The sequence below is a fragment of the Sceloporus occidentalis genome, unplaced genomic scaffold (assembly GCF_023333645.1).
Source record: "Sceloporus occidentalis isolate IW3139 unplaced genomic scaffold, rSceOcc1.0.p SCAF_5, whole genome shotgun sequence".
Classification (NCBI taxonomy): Eukaryota; Metazoa; Chordata; class Lepidosauria; order Squamata; family Phrynosomatidae; genus Sceloporus; species Sceloporus occidentalis.
Genome location: NW_028316985.1, coordinates 115,002,990 through 115,015,655, shown reverse-complemented (window position 1 = coordinate 115,015,655; position 12,666 = coordinate 115,002,990). Strand labels below are relative to the sequence as shown.

The following is a 12,666-nucleotide window of genomic DNA, read 5'->3' as shown; positions in this document are numbered from 1 at the left end:
TGCCAGCTGGTTAGGTGAACCCCCTTCTCCAGTACTTAGGAAACTTAGGTGTGTTACAGACGGCTGGAAAGCAGCGGTCTGCCTGCGCCATCATTAGCGGCAGCGAGAAGCCCCAGCGGCCAAACCGCAAGGCTTCCTGCCGCCGCTAAGAAGCAACCAAAATGGCACTTCTTCTTGAGCCGCGGAAATGATGCAGCGAGGCGCCAATGGTGTACTCACCATGGCACGACGTCCAGACGCTATGCGTCCGTGATGTCAATATGGCAGCCCCCCGTCTGTATAGGGTGCCGCCATTTTGTACGTGCAGAGAGCGTACTAGGGTTAGGGGCGTGAAGAAGTCACACCCCTTCCTAACCCTAGTACGCGCTCTGCGCGTACTATATGCCCGTGCGGAACGGGCCTTAGATGGGGAAATGGAAAAAAAGCAGAAGGAAAAAGAAAAACTTTCATTTGCTCATCCTCCAATGACATTTATGCCATACAGTGTGCCCGCGCCATATGCAGGCATCTTTTATGCAGCTTTCAGCTTATGTTGAAAATTGGGGCACGCGCCATGCACGAGCCCCATTATTTTCAATGGGGCTCAAGCATACATGTGATTTACCTGACGCGGAGGGGCCTGGAACAGATCCCCGCATAAGGCAAGAGCGCACTGTATTATGTCAGAACTCTATGACAGAGGAAAGTGGATCAGCTTATACAGTATTTGCATAACACCCATAGAATATTTGTATACATACACCCATCTCACAGAGCATAATACAAAACTGGAGTACAAGTGCTAAGTGAATGTAATGACAAAGAAAGCAATACAGTGGAACCTTGTTATACACTAGGGTTTGGTTCCAAGGTCACCCATGGATAACAAAATCCGTGGATGCTCAAGTCTCATTAAATATAATGACATAGCAAAATGGTGTCCCTTATAAAAAATGGAAAATCAAGGTTTGATCTTTGAAATTTATACTTTTTTTAACATTTTCAAACCGTGCATGCTTGAATCCATGTATAAAAAATCTGTATATAAGAAGGAAATGCTATCTATCTAACCAATAGTGGAAATGCTTTTCTTTCTAAGATTCTCCTTTTTGATATATTTTATCCATATAGTTTGCTAACATGTTTACTAGCTTATCCATGTGCAAGTAACTATAACAAATGGCCTAAATGTAGTGTTAATTTGTACCTAGATCAGATACATTGAATCTCTAGGACTTATGTAAGTGTTGACAAGCTGCCATTGGTTCAGTGGGTCTGCTGTAAATGGGACTAACATTTGGATTTAGATGACTATGTTAAAAATCATATTAATGAACAGATGAAAAATGTTAATGAACTTTACTTTTGTTTAGGTTAAATACATATTTTCTGACAAAACTGGCACCCTGACATGCAACGTAATGCAATTCAAGAAGTGTACTATTGCAGGAATAGCTTATGGGTAAGTCTTATACTGGAGCCACTGAGGACATTTCCAGAATGTTCTGGAGACGTGTGTCTTCTTGCAGTAAAGCTCCTTGGGTTTTGCTAGTTGTGACCTCCATATGTGCTCATTCCATTATTTTGGATGACTGTTTGTACTGGTTACTTCAATCTGCACAAGGACTCTTCAAGTTTTTCTTTCTTTTTAAGACTAGGGTGTAGTATGCTGAGATCGTTCTTTGGTCTGAAGGGAAAAAAATTATCCCAAATTTTTTGGAGGGGAAATTTTCCTGAATTTTTTTTATGTGTTTTTGCATGCCTGGGGCATACCCCAAGTTTTCAAAACCTCCTGCTTAGAGTAAGAGTGCCTCTGTTTCATTGCCCAGCTAACCACCCTTTGTGTTTAAAAGAATATGTTCTAAATACACAAAACTGGGTTTTGTAAGAAAGCAAAGGTTTACTGATTTCTTGACAACTAGTGTAACACCGATCAACATTATCTGGCTGGCTGTCCAGTTCCTTTGTTTTTGTCATATCTGAGCTAATTCCAGTGAAAATAATGTGTTCCCTCTCGAAGTAAAATTATTAATATATAATCATATGCTTTCTTCCTTGGACTTTTTAAATCCATTTACATGTCATGTTCTACGCACGCTTCTGATGCAGAGAGTTTGTACTGTCTACAAAGATTCTGTCCATGATGCAGAATCCTGAGAATTGCATTTTGCGTTATACTTTGACAATAAGACAGTAAGAGCTGTTCGACAGTGGAACATGCCCCCTTTGAGTGTGGTGGAGTCTCCTTCTTTGGAGGTTATTTTTAAAAAATAAATGTTCTGAAATGAACACATAAAAGATTACACATACACAACCATACATAATCATATAAAACATATACATTCCACACATTACTGTATATACTCATCTATAAGTCTAAAAATGTATGCTGGAAGCCACGGAAGTGAAGATTGCCTATGGCTTGGGCTCTCTGTACATCCATTGGAATTTTCACACTTTCATATCTTTGCTTTGCCACAGCCCCGCATTCAGGTGAGGGCATTTATATGCAGGCACAAAGATGCACATTTTCCGCCTTGAGTCAGACTGTCCCGGCTTCTTTTTGCTCCAGTTTCAAGCATGCATCATCTGAGTGCCCTGCCTTCAAAGTGGCTAGAAACTACTTTATTTGTGCCCTTGTGTTTTGGCCCTTTGGCATAAGCATTTGTGGAGTTCATCCCATTTCATTAGGTTTCTACAAGGGAGAAGATCATCTTATTCTTTGCAAGTCAGATTTAATTAGCAAAATCTTGTGTGTGACCATTTGCATCATAGGCACTATCATGATTTTGTTTATTATGTGCATTGATACTATGGTATGCAAACATGGAAAGACCAGGAGACAGACATTTTTCTCTCAGTGCTGTATGTCAGGGTCGCCTAGTGACATTGTGCTAGATTCAGAACAAACAGAAGAAAGAATGTGGCTCAAATAGTCTATTTTTTTCCTCCAAAGCTAGTAGCTGTGACATTAAATGGAAACTTCTATGTTCAATGGCATCACTAGGGTTGACATCAATTGGTGTGGTAACTCATGGTGTCACACTGGCCTCCTCCCATACCACACCATACAGCAGGGTGGGGACTTCCAGGTTTTGATGAACTACATTCCCGTTGTGCCTCACCACCAACTAAGCTGAAGGAAATTTTAGTCAGGCTCATGTAACATCACCATAAGGAAATAAGCTACAATCAAGGGGTAGGATCCTCACCCCTGCTGTACAGTCTTTAGTATTTTTTAGGCTTTACGTCCCTAGTCTTTTCTTTTCTTTTTTGTATTAATGTTATTCTTTGAGACCACTTTAATTGTCCTGTCTCAGTATTAGGGAATTCTGGGAATTATAGTTTATTGTGGCACCAGAGCTCTCTGTCAGAGAAGAATAAATGTCTCACAAAACTGCAGTTCTCAGAATTCCTTAGCATTTAGCCAGAGCAGTTCAAGCAGTCTCAAAGTGGATTATTTCTGCAGTCTGTTTCGAACCATAAATGGTAGTTCCCATATATCACTGAATGTAATGGCAATATTTGTGACATAAACAACTAGCAAAATTAAAATTATACCTTTAAATTACAATATCATATGCATGTCTTAAAAGTATTTTCATGTACATAGTTTCCTGTGGTTAAAGTGAAAAATTGGTAAAATGTGGGCGGGGGTTTAAAAAAAAATTAAAAAGATTTTTTATAAAAATTGCCTTATTTAAAAAGCTCAAGGTTTTTTTGCTTGTTTTTTTTACTAGCACAGTTTGTGGTACCCTCACCTATAGGAACATATGATATTTATGCTAGCAGAGGGCAGCAGTCTGACCACCTCTTCCTCCCACTGGTCACTACAGACACTGATGCTCTTTTTCTTCTGACAGATCCTCTAATAGCATTCTGTCCTTGTTTTATTTCATTTTCCTTGGTATGCACTCTAAACTTGAAACCTTTCTTAACTTTTTAACTCTCTTAACTATGTTCCTTTTTCTCTACTTCCTTTCTTTTTCATTTAGTCATTCTCCTGAATCAGAGGATTATGGCTTTTCCACAGATGATTGGTAAGCCCTAATCTTCAGTAAGTGTGTTGGTTAAAAAAAATTATGTTATATGCTTATTATTAACAGTAGAGCAACTTTTAATACTGTATATTGAACCCAGTATCTGGCACATATGAGAGAAACAGCTTGTGACTCTGAAAGTGAGCAATTCCAAACAGTGTCAGACTTTGGAGCTTATCACTCATCTTTTAAGATGGCTCCAACCTCCCAGGCTGGAGCTGGGATATGGGATGGGGATGGGGATTATCTGACATCTAAAAAGTGCTGGCAGAGTGCGGCTGGGACCTGGCTTGGACTCAGGCTGATGGTGGTTTGGCAGCGATTTAGCAAGTGATAATCCCTGTCTCCATCCCCCAGCCCAGCTCCAGCCCAGGAGCCTGGAGCCAATATAAAAAGCTCCTTTGATTTTCAGAAGCACACGTGTCTTTTGAGGGAGAAGGTAAAATCTTTCTTGGTTATAATGTACTGACAAGACATGATTGAGTTATAAGCATCAGTAGATTAATGCATATGTAATCTAGCTAGAAATTGCAAAATTGTCATTGAGGTTTTTTGCAGGGGATGAATGTGTGTGTATCAGTCTTATCACTAACCTGCTTAATGTTCAGTTTCTTGTGTAGATGTTAACTAGTTCAGCTACATAGCTACTGGTTAACTAATTCAACTATATTAATAAATTCTCAAATAAAGAATAATCAAAATTTCAATAATTAAATACACACAATAAATATATATTTCATTCTTGGATATGTATCAATTCCAAACTGAATAATTATAAAGTGCTAATTTGTCTGTGGGTCTACATGACCTGTGGTTGTAAATTAAACATTATGTTATATTTTCATTTTACATGTCTTTTTTAGGCAAAGTTCACAAAGCAAAGAAGACAAACCATTTAATGATCCAGCATTACTAGAAAATCTCCAAAATAAACATGTAAGTTACAAAAATAATAATAGGTTTTTTTCAAAGCAGCAGAGATGTTTAGCAAAATAGAAGTTACATATAATGAACAGGAAACTAATTTCTATCTCAGATATCAGTCATCACATGTGTTAGGAATAAAGCATAATTAAATTAAATAAAGTTTAATTGAACTCCTAAATACAGTGGACCCTTGTTATACGCTGGGGTTTGGTTCCAAGATCCCCCATGTATAACAAAATCTGTGGATGCTCAAGTCCCATTAAATATAATGACATAGCAAAATGGTGTCCCTTATAAAAAATGGAAAATCAAGGTTTGATATTGGAAATTTATACTTTTTTGGAACATTTTCAAACCGTGGATGCTTGAATCCATGTATAAAAAATCCATGTGTAAGAAGGGCCGACTGTAAAAGTTACAGGCAAGCATGTATTTTTTAAAGAGCTCAGATAGCCACTTCTATTACAGAAGGATATAATTCAGAGCAGAGAAGGAATACTAGAAGGAATACCTAATGCTTTCTCTTTTATAGCCTTTTTCCTTTGCAACATCCAATCCTCAAGGAGATACTATTTTCATTGAGATTTGCAAATTTATATGGGTCCTACAACCATACATTTGGAAGATTTCAGGGGATGGGAATGGAACATCTGAGAGGTGATGTTTCAGTATAAAATGACTTGAAGGAAAAGTGTGAAACATGGTAATTGTAGGATCTAAATGGGGGGAACCTACTGATGTTGCTTGGTCCTTTAGCCACTAAGTTTGTGACTGCAATGGGAGAGGAACAAAAGAGACAACACAGAGTTGTGTTGGAAAGAAGAGCCACAACTTTATTTGTTACAGTTTCACTGCACCTTTTGCTTTTGCATGAGAACTGGGTTGCTGTTATCAGTTGGCATACCTAGCAACCAGTGCTCAACCCAGACCAGTCCACCTGCAGGACAAACAGGAATGCTAGAATTGTTGGGTCTGTAACTACAGAATAAAAGATTGATTGATTGATTGATTGATTGATTGATTGATTGATTGATTGACTGACTGACTGACTGACTGACTGACTGATTGATTGATTGCCAGAAATTATGAGCCCTTCTACAATCTGGACTGCTGAACCCTGAACTGAACTGATGTTTCCTGGTCTCATTCCTAAAGCCTGTATACCTCAGATCCAGTCCAGTGTCCAAACATGCCACAAAGAGACAGACACTTGTCTTTCTGTCAGAACTGTTACTGAGGCTGCAACTAATCCAAGATGCCATTCCAAATGTCTTACAGCCAGAATTTGTGTCCTTATTCTGGCAAATGGACCTAACTAGATGATAGTGGCATCACTAGGGTTGGTGTCACCCAGTGCAGTAACTCATGGTAACAAACCCCCCCCCCCATTGACTTGCTCTCATACCACAATGTTTTTTGTACTACAGTGGACCCTTGCCTTCCGCAGAGGATCCATTCCGTACCCCCCCCCCTTGTAAAGCAAATAATGTGTAAACTCAAGCTCCATTGAATATAATGAGGGTCGGGCACACGCACCATTGATTGTATTACAGCACATCTTCAGCATAAGCTGAAAGCCACGTATAGTGCACCTGCATATGGCGCAGGCACACTGTATTTTACTTACAAATCATTATTCCCATATAACAGTGAATGTAATGGTAATAGCTGTGATATAAACAACTAGCAAAATTATGATGTCATCATACACACAGAATAAATGTGTTTACATATACATAGTTTTATGTGTTTAAAGTGAAAATTTGGTAAACTGATGTTTTTAAAGATTTTTTTTAAAAAAATAACATTTAATTTTTTTAAATTAAAAATTAACATTATTTGAAACTGTAATTTTCCAAAAACCCTGGTCCCTCCCCTTTTTCCACTCACTGTGCCTCCCCCCACTCGCACTGTCTGTTCAACATTTTAAAGAAATACCAGCAACTGCGATAGCCCATTTTTGGTTAGTCCCAACTACAGTGGACTCAATGAAACAGTGGGATTGAGATATGTGTTTATTATGTTCATAGTTAGATTCAGTGGGATATACTTTAGTTGGGCTAGCAGTTGGACCTAGGGCAAGTTTTTTACCTTTTAAACTTTACATAGCTACTAGATATATAGATATTTTTGGCATATTCATCATGCAATCTTCTATTATTATGATTATTTTTTGTGGCGCAGTGGTTAAATGCCTATATTGCAGCCACTCACTCAAAACCATAAGGTTGCGAGTTCAATACCAGCAAAAGGGCTCAAGCTTGACTCTGGCTTGCATCCTTCCGAGGTGACTAAAATAAGTACCCAGATTGTTGGGGGCAGTTAGCTTACAGTTGTAAACCGCTTAGACACTATTAATTCAGTATGAAACGGTATATAAATGAAGCTGTTTGTTTTTTGTTTGTTTGCTTGCTTGTTTGCTTGTTTTGCTTTAGCCAACTGCACCAATCATTTGTGAATTTTTGACAATGATGGCAGTGTGCCATACAGCAGTTCCAGAAAGAGAAGATGATAAGATAATTTATCAAGCAGCATCACCAGGTAAGGGTTATATAATTGCACTGAAATCTGTACAAATATTAATTTTAAGCAAAATGACTAAACTGTGTAAAGGTTCTTTCTAAAATATTTTGAGGATTTTTTAAAATTCTAAATCTGAATTCAATTCAGATTTAGGCATGTTCAGTTGTGCTGGCAGAAGTGGACTTCCCTGTTCCCTCTTTCTCAAAGAAACCCATCCAACACCCACACACATCAATCCCTGCACACTAATAATATTGTGCATGAAGGTGAACTATAGTATGTGGGAGAGCCAAGGCATGGGGATCTTTTTAGTGGAATCTTCTATTAACAGAATGCAATCCCATGATCTTATTCAGTGCTTTAAAGTTGCCAGTATGTTTTGAAACAGATGGGCCAAAAAGTGGGCTTCCAGCTGCTTCAAGGGCATGGTGTGCAGATAATACATGCCCGCGACCTGGCCAGAAGCGGCTCTGAGGCCACCTAAGGCAGCCCAAGGCTGCCAGCAAAGGAGCTGATCAGGGCTTGATTGTAGGCGGAGCAACCAGAGGCTGCTCCTCCATGCCTGTCTGTTTTGGCCCCAAGTTGTGAGTTTGAAAGAAAAACTAAGACTAGCAAATCTTTTGATCATATCTCATACAATGGAGCTGCTACAGCTACAAGAAGCATGCTATACCTAGACAGTATGGATTTATCTGGTCTTTTAGAGATATTTTCTAACCAGACCACCAGGTATTCAATAAAAGACAGTAGATTTTTATATGCAAGATAACTTGAATAGAATGTACAGATTGATACAAATGCGTTAGTACAAATGCAAATCAGCAAAGTATATATATATACACACACTTAACCTTATACATCATGTTATCACAACGAAAAACTGCTGTGAGCAGCATCTCCCACCGCAGTGTGTGTTACTGGTGTTTCATGGGGACGTGGACGTAGACATCAACTATATTTCATAAAGCTCCCCAGGCTTGACCCTATTTTACATTTCAGTGTTGACAGTGCTGATTACTCTCTATGCAAGGTTGCCTGTTAAGAGAAATTGTGCAGCTATTTAGTCTGTTCCTCATTGATGCATATTTTCTGGGGGGAAAGGAACAGCAGAAATAGTGCAAAGAAAAGTGAGGTTACACTGGAAGTCAATGATATCTCCATACACTCACACATATACCTGAAAATGTGCAAATATGGAATTCTCTATCACAGTCTACATTGCATAACTGTATGCATACTTATCTATATAGCAAAGTCGCTAAGGAACCCTGCTAATGAATTGTGAATATGTGCAATGGGACACTGACAAAAATGTTCCAGTGTGCATCAGGTTCTACCAGTGTGTCTTGACACTCCTTAGCTAGTGTTCCTATGCACATTGGGTCCCGTTGTGCATCAGTCCTGAAGTGCAGTGGCCACTGGTCTCTGGTTCTCCTACTAGTAACATAACAGCAACCTCTTGCTGAGTATGGATGTTGTGAAACTAGTCAGTTCTATTTCCTCCAAACATAAATCCACTTATTAAGAAATAAGTTCACAAGTTAATTCCAGCCATACTTTTATTACTTTAAGACATCACTACAGAGTATGGAAAAATACTTAAAAGAAAACTTTTATTTTTACTGTTTCACTCTTTTCTCACTCTGTTATGTGCACAAAATGTTTTGTTACAGATGAGGGAGCTTTGGTTAGAGCAGCGAAGCATCTTCATTTTGTTTTCACTGGAAGAACACCGAACTCTGTAATTATAGAATCTGTAAGTTCATCCAAAATAGTTACGATCCTCTTGTTATTAATAATCATTAAAATAGAAAATATCACTAAAACATTTTAAAAGAATAATCAGTATCTCATTTTTTCCTAGCTTGGACAGGAAGAAAGATATGAATTGCTGAATGTGCTAGAATTCACAAGGTAAGTATACACGTGATTTTTTAAAGCTGTTATCTCCTTGGTCTGGGAAAATGTACACTCAAAAGAAAAATAGTGGAACAGACAGGCATAAAGAGGCAGCTTGAAACTGTCCCACCCAAGGTGTCTTGGGGCTGCGGCACACACACGCCATGACCCCAATCAGTCAAGAATCCAGCCCAAATAGAAGCAGAAAACGTCTGCTCCTATTTGGGCTGGCTTTAAGCCACTCCGCCGCAGTTTCAGGGCAGCTTCCGGGTGTGTGGCATCTGAACGCCACACCCCCAAGACGCCTTGAAGCCATGATCCCAAGCCACTGAGAAGCTGGCTTTTAGAGCCAGTCTGTGCCAACCCCAGGTCACTTCAACTCTATTTCCAATGGTATGTTCCTCTTTTTCAGTTCTAGGAAAAGAATGTCTGTCATTGTCCGCACACCAACAGGAAAATTAAGACTGTACTGCAAAGGCGCTGTAAGTAATTTTAATAATACCTTTTAATAAATTAATGCATTTGTTACTTAACATCATTTCTTAATTAAGGAAACTGACTGTTTTGGTGGGAAGATACTGTGCAGAGACAGAAATAATACTCTAAGGCTCTATCTTATGTTCTTCGTCGTGGCCTCTGTGAATCACACAAATGGGTTTTCCTGCACCTGTGCAGAGATATTTGGAACAGTCTAGAATCACTAGGGAAGACTTTTTGGTGGTAGTTCCACCCACTCTATATATACCTCTAGCATTCCCACTCTTTTTACTCAGTTCCTTTTTGTCTGCCACACTAGCAGCATCAAAGGAACTGATTCTTAGAATAGCTCTTCATTTCAAAATCAGCTTTAGATCTTGGTTTTGGCTTTGGATTTTGACTTCTCTACTCGGTATTGGCTTCAGCATTATGTTATTTCTGGTTTTTGACTCCTTTTGACCTCTGTTTTGTGATTTTCTTCACGGATGGCCTCCTAATCTATGTCTTTTAAGAGATGCAATGAGTGTGGTGCAAAAATCCCCTGGCAAGAAAACCACTCTACCTGGGTGGGGGGCACAATACATAGACCTGCACCCACTGCAGGGCCTTTACTCCTCAGGACAGAAGAAAATCGGCTCTCCTACCTTCAATTGTTATTGTATGAGATGGCCTTGAAACCTCATATGCCCTTGAGTGCTACTGTCTCAGTTTCTCTGCCATCTCCATCTCATAAAAGGCCTTTAACAATGGTTTCTGACCGTCAGGATGATGGTGGGCTCCTCAAGGTCGAGCCATAAGTTCTCAACAGATTAATTCTGCCTGCCATTCTGTGGATTGCATTCAAAGGTGCTTTCGGGTTCGATTGCTCTCTATCTTCATGCCTGAATACAAGCCTCGGACCTATCACATCAAGCCCGGGCTACCATGGAGGATATGCCCTCCAATGATTTCAGACTCTTTAATAAGGAGACAGATGAGAAGCTAGATTATAACCATAAAATGAAAACCACTGCGAAGAAATATAGGAACTCCTGTTGATGGGGTTGGCAGCGACCAGCCTATACTCAGTCTAGGTCATACAGCCCTTTGGGATCAAGGAGGCAAATGTTTCCCTCCCAATCTTTCTCCTCCTCTGGTAGACGCAATACCACCCAACCTCGGTACCGCCAGTCCTTCAAAAAGAAGGACAACGAAGGTAAAAAGCATCTGTGACTTTCCACTTGTGAGCACTTCCTTCCCCAACCTTTCTATGATTTTAGACGTTTCCAGTACAGTATCTCGATGCTTGGGCTGTCATAACATCTAATTTGTGAGTACTCACCATCATTGCTGAAGGATATGCCCTTGAGTTTGAAGAACTACCTCATCCGGGGACTTTACTACCCAACCATGTGCTAATTCTACACACAATAAATATCCAATTACAGCATGTTCTACATAGAAAACAGTGTTTTCTGTACAAGAATTCATACTTCTGCACTGAAATAATATTTTGCATGTAGAAGTATTGTTTCCTACATAGATTTTGCACAAAACAACCATATGCACATTTTGCACAGAATAACTTCTGAATTGTAAATAGCCTTCAAAAACTGTGTGGTTTTCAAAGACTTTCTCACAGCAGGAAGAAAATTGCTGAAATTACTCATTGCTAACTTCAAGAAGAAACTTAGTAAAGAATTACATCACTAGAGTGAACTTAAAACTCAGGCAGGCTCATATGAGGAGATACAATGTTTAATATAATGTAGATCCAATTGGTACAGAACTTTCAGGTTATAACCAGCAGTTTGAATTATGTCTGGAAACAAACCATTAGCCAGTGAAATTGTTTAAACAAGAGAGTTATGTGTTCTCTGTAACCAGCTCTGCTGCAGCATTTTGGAATTGCTGGATTGCACAAGTGGTTGCCTCTAAGGAATATCATGGACCTATATGTGCAACAGTGGCATTTCCAGCTGGGTTGTCACCCAGTGTGTGGGTGGGGCTTCCAGGGGTTAGGGCTTATGAAGGTGGAGCCAAAAGTGCAGCCTTCCCCCTCCTCCAGCTTCCAGGTCTATGGAGGACTTGGAAGGCAGCCTTTTTCTCTCTTTCCCATGCTTTCTGAGTCCTCACTGGACTCAGAAGGCAGGCTCCCTCCCCGCCCTTACCTTCTGAGTCCATGCTGGACCCGGAAGGCAGCTGGTGGAGGGCATCAGCAGCATAGTGGCCCTTCTCCTCTATCCTAGGGTTTCTCCCTGAGAGGAAGTCCTGGACAGAGCAACCTGGAAGGGCATGTGTGTGCTCCTCCTACCACAAAGGGGGTGGAGGGCCCAACCGGGTATCACCCCGCTTCTGGGTATCACCCAGTGTGGTCTTCACCCCAGTGACGCCACTGATATACAAAGCATTATGCTCTGTCCCTTTGGTACATAACCATAGCCACATTCTTTTACCCATTCCCCCCTTTTTTCAGTACTATTAAAAAGCAGTCATATCTTAGTATGTTATATGTCATTATAGGACACAGTAATTTATGATCGCCTGGCTGAAAATTCAAGATACAAGGAAATTACGTTGAAACATTTGGAACTCTTTGCTACAGAAGGTGAGAACTGTTATTTAACATAATGACTGTAAATAGCCATTAAGATAATAATAATAAGTGAAAGTTTACCAGTAGATGACTACTGTAAAATGCACATAATGCACATCATCATATAGTTAGTATGTTATAATCAAGTGGTTTTCTTTATGATGACTAAGAAGTCTTTCCCATATTACTTGATTTCTTTATATCATATCATCATATAAAGAAGACATACTATGGCCTGTTACAGAC

At 39.6% G+C, this 12,666-nt stretch overlaps 1 protein-coding gene across 5 annotated transcripts in view; it reads left to right on the top strand.

The window, feature by feature from the left end:
• Positions 1 to 12,666, top strand: part of ATP8A1 (ATPase phospholipid transporting 8A1) — a 100,900-nt gene that overhangs the window by 50,367 nt on the left and 37,867 nt on the right. For 3 of the 5 annotated variants that reach the window (XM_089525178.1, XM_089525179.1, XM_089525183.1), the window contains 8 exons: positions 1,353 to 1,441; positions 3,975 to 4,019; positions 4,883 to 4,955; positions 7,382 to 7,487; positions 9,143 to 9,225; positions 9,334 to 9,383; positions 9,781 to 9,850; positions 12,348 to 12,432. In XM_089525178.1, the coding sequence (XP_089381304.1) occupies positions 1,353 to 1,441; positions 3,975 to 4,019; positions 4,883 to 4,955; positions 7,382 to 7,487; positions 9,143 to 9,225; positions 9,334 to 9,383; positions 9,781 to 9,850; positions 12,348 to 12,432 (601 nt within the window). The remainder of the gene's footprint in view (positions 1 to 1,352; positions 1,442 to 3,974; positions 4,020 to 4,882; positions 4,956 to 7,381; positions 7,488 to 9,142; positions 9,226 to 9,333; positions 9,384 to 9,780; positions 9,851 to 12,347; positions 12,433 to 12,666) is intronic. The other 2 variants (XM_089525180.1, XM_089525182.1) reach the window with 1 other exon arrangement.